This window comes from Salvia splendens, chromosome 19, assembly GCF_004379255.2.
Source record: "Salvia splendens isolate huo1 chromosome 19, SspV2, whole genome shotgun sequence".
Classification (NCBI taxonomy): domain Eukaryota; kingdom Viridiplantae; phylum Streptophyta; class Magnoliopsida; order Lamiales; family Lamiaceae; genus Salvia; species Salvia splendens.
Window position 1 is genome coordinate 21,656,164 of NC_056050.1, and position 16,683 is coordinate 21,672,846.

Sequence of the window (16,683 nt, forward strand, 5' to 3'; positions counted from 1 at the left end):
TGATTTTATATCGTTGGAGAGATTTTTGAATTTTTTATTTTTTGGTCAAAAATATCCTCCGGCCCTTTAGAGATCATTTGAGTCTATTTGTGATGAGAGAGACTGTCACTATTTTCTTTTCTGAATTCGCAGAGAAATAGACTAATATTTGTGTACAAATAAATCAATTGTATAATATTAGGATACCTTAATTTATTTCAATTTTATTTACAAAAATCAAAATATACTCAAATAAAAAATTATTTGAATTTCCCTTTCATCACTAATAGACTAAAATGTTCTTAAGGGTTGAAGGATATTTTAGACAAAAAGTTCCGAAAAGTGCAAAAGTCCATCCAGCGATATTAAATCAAAATTTTGGTGTGCGATGATATTTTTAAAGTTTTAGTGCCGCGTTTGATACTAGTTCAAAGTGTAGGGGTACCAAAAATATAGTTCACTCTATTTATTTTAACTATAATATTTCCAAAATTAAAACAAATGATAAAAAAAATTGAAAACATAATTGAAATTAGAAATCATATATAACAAAAATAATTATTAAATTTGATAGTTATTGAAATTTATGACATAACAACAATAACTTTTTTTCTTCATTATTAGTTATAGATGCTATTTTATCGTAATTAAAATTTATGATGAAAACAAATAAAAAAAAATAGAAAAAGTAAAGAAACAAGAAAAGATAAGTATGATAAAAATTTAAAAATACTGAAAATTAGATCTGGTCTGAATCGTATTTCAAGCCACACCTGCTGCCCAAGCCTCGTTTGCAGCCTAGCCTCCACTCTTGCAATGCAGGCCTCATCCCGAACCTAAAATGCAACCTTTTTTCCAAGCGTGTTGTGAATGCTCTCATGGATGGATTCAATGATTAAGAATACGAGGAAGCTATGATATTTTAAATAAATTTCCAATCTTATTTGATATTTTATCTACTGGAATACTATTTTCTAACAAACTTCAACATATCACACGTACTCGCTGTCAAATATGTATATCAACTTGAAATAAAAATAAATATTCATCGTATCAACTAATCAATGTGATTAAATAATAAACACAGTAAACAATTGAAAAAACAGTCGATTTGGATCGATTTGATTTCCAACTTTTGCTTTTAACAAAAAAAAGGCAGCAAGCCAGCATATCCATTTTAAAACAATTAAAAGAAGCAATGGAGTAAGGCATCATTTGGATTGCTTAAAAGTTGGGATAGAACTTCGAGATCTACGGCATGAAGTAAATTAATTTGAACAGGGTTGACCAAACAGGTCGCTGTCACTTTATCAAACTCCATAAATTAAAGTAGCCATATTTCGATTTTTTTTTATTGGGGAGTGAAGAATATAGAATAGATACCAAAATTTTTTTATTTAATTATATCTGGGCCAGAATATTGGGGAGAGTGGATGACCACAATTCCTTTATTTTAATTAATCTGGACCATTTCTGACATAATATGCTCCCAGACTTAATCTTCTATATTAGTTAGATCTATCTGTATATATAGATTTTTGTTGTGCGTATGTATACTTTATTTGACGAAGATCAAAGACCAAAATTCAAATTTTCATATGGGGTCCATTTATTTGGGCATGTGGAGGTTTGAGAGTGTGTAGGTGTTGGTCTCTGATCAATAATTAGTGGTTGAAGTACGTAGTATATATGAGTTGAATTTAAACTTAATCTAGAAATGGTGGTTTGTGTTTTAATGAGGTTGTAACAACCACAATACTCTAGATATATTTTACTTAAATGATATACTATGTCTTTGCACATGAGTATGGACATGTGATGTCAATTTTTATCTTTAATGTCCACAAAATATGTTGATGGATTCACTTGTTCCAGTCTAATATAGTGTTATTTCTAAGTTTGACGGGAAGTTGTGGATCTCTTTCTTTTACATGATATAGTGGTCGATTTGGTTTATCCAAAATAAAATGATATTCCAAGGTTTGAAACTGGGACTTGAAGAAGAAAATGTTAATTTTGTGCCTCCATTCATGGATTAGGAGTTGGTGCCAAATGTTTTGCACTCTTACTCACTTCATCATCAGATTTGAGAAATAGTATCAGAGTTTGGAACGAAGATTAAAATGTAGCAGGTATGTTGCTTGGTGAAGCTCGGGGATAGACTTTTATTTGTTTTCTTCTTTCTTGACTGCTTCCTTGGGCTGTTGTTACTTGGCTGCTTTGGTGGTTTTTTTTGAGTTTCGTAGGTCTTCTCTTTGTTTTTGTTACTTTGCTATTTTATGATACGATACATATATAAATGCTAAAAAATACTCCAAGTTTGAGGTGGTTATTCCACAAGAGTAATGTAATACACCTCTCAGAAATGATATATTGTATTACATACATCCCTAAGCGTCATACTCGTTTAATGCATATTTAACGTTTTTTATCTTGTTTCATGCATTTAATTTTATTTGAATATATTAAAAAAATTTATTAGCATTTTTCTATTTTATTTTATTTTTATAAAAATTAACGTACGATTTGTTTGTATTTTTATAACTTCAAATAAATGAATAAAACGACAAATCAAGCATTGATTTTTTTTAAAATTGTAAAATTAAACTAAACATATAAAATAAAACAAAACACTAAATGTTCATCAAACGAATACTCACATAATGTATCTAACACATGAGCGGACCAAGAGGAGGAGACAAAGGGCTTAAGCCCATGCAAACTCACTTTTTAAAATATTTTCTTTAATAAATTTTTTAAATTTATTAAATTTTTGTGTTAGTTGCAAAAACCTCTATTAATTCACTAAAAAAATATACCTTCAATTAATATTTGGAAAACATAGTCCCATTCACAAGTTTTTTCCGCTTCCACTCCTGATTTAGCATATAATTTCTCCACAACCCCTAGATAAATTTAAATTATACTCCCTCCGTCCGCTATTAGAGGTCTCATTTGTTGGCGGCACATATTTTAAGAAATGCTAAGAAAAGAGGGTGAAAAAAAGTTAGTGAAATAAATGTCTATCTTGTATATATTAGTTTTAAATGAAATGTGAGTGAAATGAGTTAGTGGAATGTGAGACACTATTACCATTTATGGGAAAAGTGAACTGGGACTCCTATTCACAGACGGACTAAAATAGAAAAATGAGACTCTTATTCGCATACGGAGGGAGTAAATAAGACTAATTATCTGGCCGCATGGTGCGGCCGTCAGCACCATAGACCTAGCCACTGCGACAAATTAAAATAATTTGTTCAATCATTATTATTTACAAAGTCGGCAAGTTACAACTTACAATAGTCTAATTATTTTGAGATTTGATGTTTTAGAAAGTGCTTTCATTTTCCCTACAATAGCATTTATTTTAAGATTTGATGTATTGTAAAGGCTGTCTTTTTTCTTCATTATAGGTCATTTTCAATCTATAATCAATGCAACGTTTTCAGCATACAAAGTAGACGTAGGTAGATAGATGGAAATAAAGCACCGCTAATTACAGTAGAAGTAGTAATTAGTTGGTAGTACTATGCTTGCATTAACATTGTTTCATAATATTGTTATTAATTAAATTGTTCAATCATTTGATTAGTAGCATTTGACCTACTTCATTGTTACATATTTACTCATTTTGCTGCAACTTTCCCGATGCCCTTAAAATACCATAGTATTATGGTTCGAATATTTATTGTACTACTTTAATGTTATGAAAATAGCAGTAGGCAAATTGACACATTTCTTTTAAAAATTAGTATGATTCAATTTTTTTATTCCTTTTATTCTGCATAAGGTAAGGTTGTTGGATTTACAGTTGAGGAAAGTTTTGATGCAATGCCAACCACTTTGCCAATTTTAAGGGATAAATATAATTTAAATTAAAACTTTTATTGACTCTTTGGTGAATTTTATACTCCATTTAAATTTGAATATAATTTTTTTAAAAATTATCCCATAATGGGTAAAAAAGAAACCAATATTAACAAAATCAAATTATATGTGATGATAAAACAATGCTATTCTATTTTGAGTGCTAATTAAAACAAGTGTGAAAAGTTTATGTTTCTAGAATAGACCACTTATACTATAACATGCAAAAAAAGATGCATAATTGCATATACCATTTTTATAGGCACAAAGATAATAGTATGCTTTATTTGTGTAATGTATTACTACTAAACACCGAAATCACTAAATAACTCGTGGATGTATACAATTTACTTATTCAAATCGATATTTAATCTTTAGTTAATAAAAACACAACACAAATTAATATCTATATATTTGTATTTCTTAAAATCGAGTAAGACATATACATACTTTGTCTTAAAACAATTTTATATATTCCAAAGAAAAACTTGAATTAAAGTGACATTAGTGAATAAAAACACTAGGATAGTAGGATGATGTTAAAAGAAGAAGAAAACAATAAGAGGATTATTTTTAGTAACATTAATATAGTATTTGTGATTTGTTATACAAATACGATACTAAACAAATTAAAGAATAAAATAAAATACGTAAAAAATGGGTATGGCTAAAGTCTCAACTACTTTAACTGTATTTCACACTCCATTTCCCTCTTTCTCAAAGTCCAAATTCCTGCAAAATTTCCAACCTAATTCAGTCTACCACATTTTCCCTTCAATTTTTTTTGTTGATATGCTAAATGTTACCAAGAATTCACGATGAATCATCACCAAAAAAGAAAAAAAAAATTCAGAGAGAGAGACAAAGATTGGTTGAGAGGTTGATGGAGAAGAAATTTAATGCAATAGCATTGAACGACCTCCTTCCAGCCTCCAAAGTCGTTGCTGATTGACCCATCGCTTTTCACAGCAATTGAAAAAGCATTTCTTTAAATACTCTGCCTCTGTCGCCATGATTTGGGGGCGGCCTAGAAAAAAACAAAAATGCTTCCAAAAAACACATTATGCGACGGCGGCGCTAGTGGCGATGAGGAGGAGGGGCTTGTTTTGGCCGCGCTGCAGAGGTCTCCGACGTACGATCGTGCGCGAACCGCCGTGTATCGCAACGCTGCTGGAGAGTTGGCGTTGGTGGATGTTGGTAGAATCAGCAGTGACGAGCAGAAGCAGGTTTTGGAAAAGTTGATTGCTGCTGTTGAAGAAGATGTGGAGGGGTTTTTTAGAAGAGTTAGGCAGAGATTTGATGCGTACGAATTTCTCGAGTTTGTGTTTTATTATGAGAGTAAAGAGTTTCTAAATTATGCAAGCCATCTGTTTGCTAATTTGCCTGAGCTAGTTTGGTGTCGAACTATTTAGAGAGTGATGCTACAATGCTCCTTCTCTTTCTGATCGTTTTCATATTCTGCTCGCGTTCTTTACAGCGTAGGCCTGGAATTTCCAAAAGTCGAGGTTCGATTTGAGAATCTGAAGGTGGATGCTTTAGTCCATGTCGGAAGCAGAGCTCTGCCAACCATACCTAATTTCATCTTTGACATGACTGAGGTAAACGTGTCGAGAACAGCAATCTAATAAGCTAAGCAGACTCCGTTTCAAAATTAAACTGACTAGTTTGATGTAAACATCGCATGAAAAATAGGCTTTCTTGAGGCAGCTCAGGATTTTCTCTGGTGGAAGACGAAAGCTTCCTATACTTAACAATATAAATGGCATCATACGACCCTCAAGGTATAGTGCGAGCTAAAGTTAAAAAGTAGGAGTATTTCTTAAACAGTTGTCTTGATTTAACGAGTGAGGTTATTATTTAGGTTGACTCTGCTTCTAGGCCCTCCCAGCTCGGGGAAGACAACATTTCTTTTGGCTCTTGCAGGTCGCCTTGCACCAAGTTTGCAGGTAATCATGCTGCTGTGTTATTTTGTCTTGCAATGTTGTGATTTTACTTTTAGCACATTTAACAACAGAATTGGCCATTAGATTTTGCGCAGGCAACGATTTATTTCAGTTATCAGTTGCAACTAATGTATTCCTTTTTTATTTTAGAAATTTTGGACTACTCTTTTTGGTGATCATCGTTCTGTTCTAGTATAATACTATTATCCATCGTGATTTGTTTGACTATGTATCTATGCTCTTCACCTTTGATCTTGAATATCCAAACAAGTGGCTTAAACGAGAGAATCTCACAATTTTTATAAGATAATGTGTAGTGTAGCTTTTTTATTCTTCAACCTCTTATTCAACCAATTTTTACTTATGTCCATGAGCTAGACATCACTCTAGCAAACTTGAAAGAGCTCTTAGTCTTTTGTTGAGATGCTGGATTTCCTTGTCCAGTGAACTTTCTTTTACAAATTGCTCTATCCTGTTTGGTGAATATAATAGTACTATCTAGTAGTGATTCTTCTGTATTGTGATGTCCTATTTGGTCCCATTCAGTTATTTTAAAATAGTTCATCTACTTTTGAAGATGTCCGGGAAAGTTACGTATAATGGACACAGTCTAGAAGAGTTCACTCCTCAGAGGACTTCAGCATATGCAAGTCAGCAGGATTTACACATCGCAGAGATGACCGTGAGAGAGGTGCTTGAATTTGCAGGATCCTGTCAGGGTGCCGGATTCAAGCATGGTAACATCAACTACACATTAATTTGGGCACTTTTAGGCTCTGTCTTTTGTGCTTGTTTCTGATCAGTCATTTGAACTTGTTGGAACCATTGGCTCATAGAAATTCTCATGGAACTTCTTAGAAGAGAAAAAATTGCTGAAATTAACCCGGATCAAGAACTAGATATATTTATCAAGGTATGGTTTCCTGACTGAAATTCTCTTCCCCACTAATGATGCTGCCTAGGAATTTCTACCTGTGATCCAATACTTTTTAAAATACTTAGTTTGCTCCTAGGCAGTAGTTTTGGGGCAACAGACAAGCGTACTTGTGGAATACATCATGAAGGTGCGTCCCTAAATCCGTAAATAGCTATTTTCTTCACTACTTCATTTGGCAGTAAGTTTCAATTTCATGGATCTATACAGACTCAAATCTTTTATATTTTTTCCTTTCTTTTGAATTCAGTGAATTCACAGTTTGTATCTATCGCATATATGTTCTTTTCTTATTTGAGGATCATAGCTTCTGTAGTAGGAATGCATTCCTTTGCTTGGTTCTAAACTATATGTAAAGATTTTAGGATTGGACATTTGTGCTGATACATTGGTGGGAGATGAAATGCTTAAAGGAATATCCGGAGGGCAAAAAAAACGGCTTACGACAGGTAATTATTCTTACTAGCCATAATGAGCTCAATTTTCTGCTGCAGAATATCTCAGCTTGAATTACTAACATATAAACATCGGCAGCTGAACTGCTTATGGGTCCTTCTAGGGTACTTCTCTTGGATGAGATATCAACGGGACTAGACAGCTCTACTACACATCAGATCATCAATTATCTTCGGCACACAACTCATGCACTTGATGGTACAACACTGGTGTCTCTCTTGCAACCGGATCCTGAGACATACAAGATGTTTGATGATGTGATTATTTTTAGCGAGGGACAAATAGTTTATCAGGGGCCCTGTGAGGTTGCGATTGATTTTTTCACTTTTATGGGTTTCAAGTGTCCATCCAGGAAAAATGTTGCTGACTTCCTACAAGAGGTTCTCATTTTGGTTCAAGTTTTCCTTTAAAACAGTGCTCATTGGTTCCTTGCTTTGGAACTTACACCTTTAACCACATGCATAGGTCTTATCTGAAAAGGATCAAGAGCAGTATTGGTTCAAGAACAAACAGTACACATATGTAACTGCAGCGAAGTTTATAGATGGTTTTCAATCCTTTCATGTTGGCAATTTGTTGGCACAGGAGTTGGCTGTTACATTTGATAAAAATTACAGTCATCCAGCTGCACTGTCTACCAAGACATACGGTATAAGTAGGCGAAAGCTTCTAAGGATCAGTTTATTATGGCAGATGCTACTGCTGAAGCGGAATTCTCCTGTGTTCATCTTCAAATTAATTCAGGTAATAACACCTTAATTCTCAGCTAATGAGGCTATTGCCTTCTTTCTCATTTATCTGAATCTAATTTGGCACTGTTGCTTATGGTTTAGACTGCATATACTTATACCTAAACATTTTTCTTTGTAGCTCCTCCTAATTATTCTTTTGATGATGAGTGTGTTCTTCCGGACTACATTGCATCATAATACTCTGGATGACGGGGGCATCTACCTTGGTGCCCTTTACTTCGCAATAGTTATGATTCTTTTTAATGGATTTATGGAGGTCCCAATGTTGATAGCTAAGCTTCCTGTTCTGTACAAACAAAGGGATCTGTACTTCTACCCATGTTGGATCTATACTCTCCCCTCTTGGCTCTTGAGTATTCCCCTTTCATTTTTAGAATCTTTTCTATGGGTAGCAGTTACATATTATGCCATTGGCTTTGATCCTCAAATAACCAGGTATATTTTGTACATTTCATGTTATATTCCGTGATTTTTCAACCTTTTATTTTTAGTTTCTCTAATAGTTTAGGCTCCCATTTAGCTCTAACTTACTTGTAACATGCAGATGCATTTTTCAGTTCTTGTTGTACTTCACTTTGCACCAGATGTCAATAGGTCTTTTTCGTGTGATGGCATCATTAGGGCGAAATATGGTGGTTGCCAACACATTTGGGTCTTTTGCTATGCTGGTTGTCATGGTCCTTGGAGGGTTCATACTTTCAAGAGGTACTCGATGATACCATTTTGCATTTTACTTAATGATATTAATATCGTAATATGTTAACACTACCTTTTTTTATTTTTGTGGGAATTTTTTTTCTAAACAGATAGCATTCCAGTTTGGTGGATATGGGGTTACTGGTTTTCCCCTATGATGTATGCCCAAAGTGCAGCTTCAGTTAATGAATTTCTTGGCCACTCTTGGGATAAGGTCATATTGCTTTCCAGTACCATTTGCTCTTCCTTTCGAATGACTTTGTTTTACTTACCCATTGACATGCCATTGTATGATAACACGGTCCCTTTTTCCTGATGCTAGAAAGCTGGAGAAGGCACTAATTTGTCCTTGGGACAAATGCTATTGAAGGTTCGCAGTTTATTTCCAAGTGACCATTGGTATTGGATCGGCGTTGGAGCATTACTTGGATATATTTTATTATTCAACACTCTGTTCACTGTTTTTTTGACTTACCTAAACCGTAAGTTTCATTCCAGAAAGATCTCACCAAAGATTTAATGGAGGGAATCTAATCATCTCATTAATGTTGTGCAGCTCTTGGGAATCAGCAAGCTGTTATTTCCAAGGAGGATTGCCATGACAAAGTGAAGGGGAAAGAAAGTCGACGCTCCATCTTTTCTTTTGGAGAGTTTTTGCAACGTTCACACTCATTTACCGGTCCCCGAAAGAGCTTTGAATCTCACATAATGACTTTCGGAGAGTTTCTGCAGCATTCACACTCGTACACTGGTTAGCCAAAGAACTCCACATGTGATATTTGCTCTTTATAATCTGCCATTAAGAGTGATCTTATTTTCATATTCTCACACTGATTATCAGGCAAGAGCAACGAGAAGCAGAGAGGGATGGTTCTCCCATTCAAACCTCTTTCCATGTGTTTTAGCAACATCAGTTACTACGTTGATGTTCCTCTAGTACGTAAACAGCTTATTTTATGTTACCAGCCTTAGCTACTTCATGTTAGGATATGTTACCAGCTTTCTTGCAAGGAAAATCACATTGTTAGGATATGTTAACAGCCGCTTCATCATGCTTCAGGAATTGAAGGGGCAAGGCTTACAAGAAAAAAAACTACAGCTACTTGTAAATGTTACCGGAGCATTCCGGCCCGGTGTCCTCACTGCCTTAGTTGGCGTCAGCGGTGCTGGTAAAACCACCCTCATGGATGTTCTAGCTGGTAGGAAAACCGGAGGACATATTGAAGGCAGGGTGTACATTTCTGGATATCCAAAGAATCAGAAAACATTTGCAAGGATATCTGGATACTGTGAACAGAATGATGTTCATTCTCCATGCCTGACTGTGCGTGAATCACTTGTATATTCTGCTTGGCTCCGACTATCCTCTCAGTGTGACTTCGCGACACAGAGAGTAATTTTCTTAGTTTCTTAACCATTCATTTTCCTTAGCTGTGTGTATTTTCTGCCGTTAAGTATCTTTTTTTTTGTATCAATACCAGGCGTTTGTAGATGAAGTTATGGCACTAGTTGAACTAACTCAACTACGTGGGGCTTTAGTTGGGGTACCAGGAGTGGACGGCTTATCAGTAGAACAAAGGAAAAGGCTTACAATCGCAGTAGAACTTGTTGCCAATCCTTCTATAGTTTTCATGGATGAGCCTACTTCAGGCCTTGATGCCAGGTCTGCAGCCATTGTGATGAGAGCTGTGAGGAACATTGTGGATACGGGTCGAACAATAGTTTGCACTATTCACCAGCCCAGTATTGATATCTTTGAATCTTTTGATGAGGTTCTCTTATGTTGATGATCTTTTTTTGATTTTTTTTTATATCTTCCTGACCCATATATCTAATCTTTCTTCCTCGTGTCCCAGCTTTTACTCATGAAACGAGGCGGGCGGCTCATTTATGCTGGTCCATTGGGAGACAAATCCATCAAACTCATCGAGCATTTTGAGGTAACACTTGTTTTGAAAGTCCAATTTTTGTCTAAATTTCTAATGCCGTCCTAATTCTACCTCATAATTCAGCATGTTGTGTGTATCTTCCTGTCTTCTCATAGGCTATTCCAGGAGTTCAAAAAATAAGACCTGGATATAACCCTGCAGCTTGGATCCTCGAAGTCACATCTCCGGCTGAAGAGAATCGCCTCGGTTTGGATTTTGCAGAATTATATCGCCAATCAGATTTGTACAAGTAAATACCAGCTCCTCTTTTGAAAAGAAGAAGCAATTATTTAATCTATCCAATATTTTTAGTCATTACATCTTTTTCTCACCATTTCAGGCAAAACAAGATTCTGGTTGAGAGCTTATCCAAGCCAGATAAGGATACAACTGAACTGAATTTCCCCAGCAAATACTCGCTGTCATATTTTGGTCAGTTTCTAGCATGTCTTTGGAAGCAGAACCTCTCGTACTGGCGTAACCCGCAGTACACTGCCGTGCGCTTCTTCTACACCGTTATCATTTCGTTGATGTTTGGAACAATCTGCTGGAAATTCGGATCCAAAAGGTTAGTTAACTCTTGAGTTTTAGTAACCAGAGCTATAACTGTTTCACAACTGTAAAATCGGTTGATCATGGTGTTTTTTACCATCGGCAGAGAAACTCAGCAGGATATATCCAATGCTATGGGGTCTATGTACGCAGCTGTTTTGTTTATAGGAATCACAAATGCAACGTCTGTGCAGCCAGTGGTATACGTTGAAAGGTTTGTTTCGTACAGGGAAAGAGCTGCTGGGATGTATTCTGCACTGCCATTCGCCTTAGCCCAGGCACGGCCATCTCCATTGCTCCTTGTCCGATCTATTAACAGTTCATCGCTTACCAACACTGGTCCTGTCGTGCAGGTAGCAGTGGAGTTCCCTTATGTCTGTGTGCAGTCCCTAATCTACAGCAGCATCTTCTACCTGATGGCTTCGTTCGAGTGGAACGTGTGGAAGTTTGTATGGTACATATTCTTCATGTACTTCACATTGCTCTACTTCACCTTCTTTGGAATGATGACCATCTCCATCACCCCCAACCACAACGTCGCTGCCATCGTGGCCGCCCCCTTCTACATGATGTGGAACCTCTTCAGTGGCTTCATGGTTCCCTACATGGTAAATCGTTGTTTATGAGTTGATGAGAATTACATATTTTTAGCAAGTGTAACATATTCCTGTGATGGTGGTGTTATTGGCAGAGGATTCCGATATGGTGGAGATGGTACTACTGGGCAAACCCGATCGCGTGGAGCCTGTATGGACTGCTGACATCTCAATACGGAGACATAAGTGATCCAGTAACGCTGAGTGATGGTGTGACCACACTGCCAGTGAAGCAGCTGCTCAAGGACCAGTTTGGATTCCGACATGATTTCTTGAGCCTTGCTGCTTTGGTGGTGGCCGGATTCTGCGCCATCTTCGCCTTCACCTTCGCCCTCGCCATCAAACACTTCAACTTTCAGAGGAGATGATCAAACCAACCTTGCACACACATTCTCCACTTTTTCTATTGAATCTGCAATACATTTTGTGTTTCTAGTCATAGCTTGTGGAAAATTTCCAACAAGAATGATGTGATGGAATTTTCATTTATTCCACTCAGTTGTAGAATATCTTGATATAGAAGTATATTGTTGTCCAGCAATGTATGTATTTTTGTTCCTGCAAATTCTTTTTATAAAGTAAAGTTTCATTTCTTCAAATATACTCACATCAAGCTCGAGTCCGTGATGAATGCAAATGACATATTTCCTCTAATTTACTCGAATACTTCACATTCTAGAGTATAATTTATTTATTTTAGAAATAATTTTAATTTGTTAAGTAATTTGAATATTGCTATTTTACAAAATAAATTTAAAAACTCAAATAATAACAAAATTAGAATGCTAACTAATTTAACGAAAATTACAATGAAGGTGCATTCAGTCAGAGCTAAGTCCAATAACATTCCCGCCAACCACCGCCGGAAAATTCAATCATGAACTTCCGTCGCTGTCTAGCCACCGCCGCCCGCCACCGCAGACACCTACCCGACGAACCAATCTATTCAATCCCCTTCCCGCCGCTTCATAAGCGGAACCCTCAACATCCACCATCTCAGCCGCCCCCTCTAAACCCTAACGCCGACGACCCAACCTCCGCCTGCATTTCCGAAATCCTCCAAAGTCCGGCCCTACAGCCCGGTCCCGACCTCGAAGCAGCCCTCAATGCGGCCAAAATCAACCCAACTCCAGCTCATTTACTCGGAATCTTCAAAAAATTTGATTCCAGTCCGAAACCCCTGTTCACACTCTTCAATTGGGCCCGAAAGCGGCCCGATTACAGATTCTCCGTCGACGTTTTCAATGCCATGGTCGATTCTCTCAGTAAAGCCCGGGAATTTGACTCAGCTTGGTGCATTATACTTGATCAAATTAAAGGAGATCCCAACGAAAGACCTAATTTGGATACTTATGTTATCATGATTAGGAGATATGCACGCGCAGGTATTATTTCATTTGATTGAGGGGAATAATTCACCTCACCTTTCTCGCTAGAGGATATTGCTTGCCAGGTGTTTGTGAAATTGATTCAGTTCTATTTTTCTGTTTTTGTATCTAATTATGTCAAGCTTAGTTACACTGTGGGTGAATGTGTGTTGTTGCTTATAAAGGCTAGTGGGAGTTATGCCTATAAATCTCTGTAATGTATTTTGGTTGTTTTTGGTGTGTAATGTTTCTTCATGTTTCGTATACAGGACTTCCATTTGCAGCCATTCGAACCTATGAATATATAGGCAGTTTGGATTCGTTCCACGATTCAAATGCAGGAAAGAATCTGTTGGAGACTCTGTTGGACTCTTTGTGCAAAGAAAAGCATGTTAGGATAGCCTCAAAGTATTTGGATACGATCACAGAAAGGGACTCGAGCTGGTTGCCATCTGTTAGGATCTATAACATACTGCTGAACGGGTGGCTCCGCATAGGAAAGCTCAAACATGCTGAGCGGATCCGTGTGCAGATGAAGAAGGCCGGTGTTAAAGCAAATGTGGTCACATATGGGACCCTTGTTGAAGGGTTATGTCAAATGAATCGTCCTGACATTGCAATTGACTTTGTTGATGAGATGAGGGCGGAGGGAGTTGAACCCAACGCAATTGTGTATAACTCCATAATTGATGCACTGGGAGAAGCTGGAAGGTTGAAAGAGGCGATGGGGATGCTTGAGAGGTTCTCGATTTTAGAAATGGGGCCCACTCTTTCCACATATAACTCGTTGGTGAAGGGCTTCTGCAAGGCCGGGGATCTGGTAGAGGCTAGCAAGATTGTTAAGATGATGATGAGTGTTAAGTGTTTGCCCTCTACTACGACGTATGGCTATTTCCTCAAGTACTTGTCGAAGGTAGGGAAGACTGAGGTGGCCTTGGATCTCTATAATCAAATGATCAAATCAGGGTATGAACTGGATCGATTTACATATCATCTGCTGGTGAAAATGTTATGCAGGGATGAAAGGGTGGATCTTGCTACGAAGATGATCAAGGAGATGAGAGGTAGGGGAATCGATTTGGACCTGGCTACGAGCACCATGCTCATCCATTTACTCTGGAAATTGCAGAGGTACGACGAGGCTGTGTTTGAGTTTGTGGACATGCTCCGTAGGGGCATTGTTCCTCAACATCTGACATATCAGAGAATGACCGAGGATTTGGAGAGGCGGTGCATGTTTAAAACAGCCCATAAACTTCATGATCTGATGGCGTCTGTTCCTCGCTCGACAAAAGTGCCTAACACGTACAAGGGGTCACAGGAATGGAAAATGTCCATCATAAAGAGAGCTGAGTCCATGTCTCAGATCTTGAAGATGCGTAAAACCCCCAGCGAGCTTGGGAAGAACAGGTATCAGCCGGAGAGCGCTGTGCTGAGCGCGCAGAGGTTAATCGACCATATTCAGAGGAAAGCCAGCTTTAAGGAGACTTCACCACACTCCCAATTCTAATCATTCACTATAAAATATGAGTGTGTATATTTTTCGATAGAGATGCAGTAGATGTTATATTATCTTATGATTGCTCTTGAGGTGTTTGTATTAGGATGGAAGAATTCTTGGTGAAATGTGGAAATTATCATACTTATATTATAGTAGTAATGATGATTGTGATGAATTATTTGATGTGTAGTGAAATGGGCGTGATCTAGATTGGACCACAAGGATCAAGAAGGTATGACATTTTTTTGGCTGGGTTAAGGTTTTATTATTTCATTATTACTAATTATTTTACTGGGCCCTTTTATCACATGTTTCATAGTTGAACCGAGACATTTGGAACACTCATATCTATTTTATATCATAGCAACATAAGTATATAAACTAGATTGGGGAGGTTAGACCTAATTATTGGTTGAGTACCAAATAAATACATTTGATTTTTGATTTAGAATCAGTTGAGAATGAGAAGTCATGATCTTTAAAGAGAAAAAAATGATGTAACGAATAATTTATCAACGTGGAAAGGGGATAGCATTGGATAATGATTAGCTAAGAGCAGTGTCAATGGAACAAGGATTTTAATGGTTTGAATAATTGATGGTTGCATTTTATATATTACTCCACTATGTGATTGTGAATAAATAAACATTGAATTGAGGGCGTAATAAGATTCATGGAATGTGAGTGTTTAGGCCCTACTAGTGCTCTAGTACCACCATATCCACATTCACTGTCAATAATAGGGGCTAAATATATGATGGCACTTTTCAAATTGTATATGAAAAAAGTGGATATAGATAATTTTTATCCTTAATTATAGTCTAAACTTTACACTTGTTCCGTTTCTTGTCTTATCATTATTATTAAAATCCGAGGAATTAAACTAGTGAAACTCACTAAATTTTGTCACCACTCAGTTGAATATATAATATATAGCAACCGTGATAACATTGGCCACTCAAACTCGATCATCATTATTACGAGAAATGATGAACGATTGGACTTTTCACAACTTCAATGATATTTCCTTTGATTATATTTTTTCCTCTTAAAATAATAGGGTGAACTACAAAAATGTCCATGAATTACGGGTTTATCTCTATATAGGCCATGGACTTTAAAAATATCGCTAGTAGTTCCTGGACAAGTCTAATGATATTTCCTTTGATTATATTTTTCCCCTTAAAATAATAGAGTGAACTACAAAAATGTCCTTGGACTATGAGTTTATCTCACCTATAGGCCCTAGATTTTAAAAATATCGTCAGTAGTCCCTGGACTAAGGGTTTATTTCCAAATTGGTCATTTTGGCTATTTTTTATACGAAAATGCCCTTTTGAGCATTTGAGCAATTTCGTCTTTTCACATTTGAACTGTTTCAATATGATATTATTTCAATAATATACCAAATCTGATATTATTTCAAAATTATCTTCTTCTTCCCTTTGCTATCCTTCACTTTATTTTTTTATTTCAATATTTGATTTAATTTTATAAAATTAAATTTAAAATTTAGATTTTAAATATCAATAAATTATTTTAATTAAAATTAATAATTTATGTATTCTTTCTCGTCTCATAACTATATATATAGAAATAAAACTATCCAGCCAACTCACACAAAACTCTTTTATAATAAATACATAAATTAATAATTTTAATTAAAAATAATTATTGGTATTTAAAAATTCAAATTTTAAATTTAATTTTATAAAATTAAATCTAATATTGAAATAAAAAAATGAGTGAACTTCAAAAATGGTCCCTGGACTATGGGTTTATCTCGCCCATAGTCCATGGACTTTAAAAATATCGCCAGACATCCCTGGACTAAGGGTTTATCTCAAATTTGATCCTTTTACCATTTTTTGATACGAAAAATACCCTTTTGAGCATTTGGGCAATTTGGTCTTTTTACACTTTTAACATTTTAAATCTGATATTATTTCAGTGATGTACTAAATATGATATTATTTCAAAATTATCATTCTTCTTCCCTTTTGCCATCCTTATTCCTTTACTTTGTTTCTTTATTTCAATATTAGATTTAATTTTATAAAATTAAATTTTAAATTTAGATTTTTAAATATCAATAAATTTTTTAAATTA

At 35.9% G+C, this 16,683-nt stretch overlaps 1 protein-coding gene and 1 pseudogene across 2 annotated transcripts; both read left to right on the forward strand.

Moving 5' to 3' along the window:
* Positions 1-4,577: 4,577 nt before the first annotated feature.
* LOC121779835 (ABC transporter G family member 32-like) lies at positions 4,578-12,313 on the forward strand. Of its 2 annotated transcripts, XM_042177280.1 has the most exons (24): positions 4,578-5,152; positions 5,327-5,447; positions 5,542-5,630; positions 5,711-5,795; positions 6,370-6,529; positions 6,629-6,705; positions 6,806-6,856; positions 7,085-7,175; positions 7,261-7,562; positions 7,648-7,926; positions 8,053-8,369; positions 8,479-8,639; positions 8,741-8,844; positions 8,953-9,112; positions 9,187-9,381; positions 9,472-9,566; positions 9,691-10,023; positions 10,112-10,402; positions 10,487-10,570; positions 10,675-10,808; positions 10,899-11,126; positions 11,217-11,388; positions 11,464-11,718; positions 11,802-12,313. In XM_042177280.1, the coding sequence occupies exons 1-24, from the start codon at positions 4,893-4,895 to the stop codon at positions 12,072-12,074; spliced, it is 4,317 nt and encodes a 1,438-aa protein (XP_042033214.1). In that variant the 5' UTR covers positions 4,578-4,892; the 3' UTR covers positions 12,075-12,313. The 2 variants fall into 2 exon arrangements, with proteins under 2 accessions (XP_042033214.1, XP_042033215.1); XM_042177281.1 differs by lacking the exons at positions 4,578-5,152; positions 5,327-5,447; positions 5,542-5,630; positions 5,711-5,795; positions 6,370-6,529 and having other exon boundaries at positions 6,633-6,705; positions 6,810-6,856.
* Positions 12,314-12,515: 202 nt separating this feature from the next.
* LOC121778088 lies at positions 12,516-14,752 on the forward strand (annotated as a pseudogene).
* Positions 14,753-16,683: the final 1,931 nt, after the last annotated feature.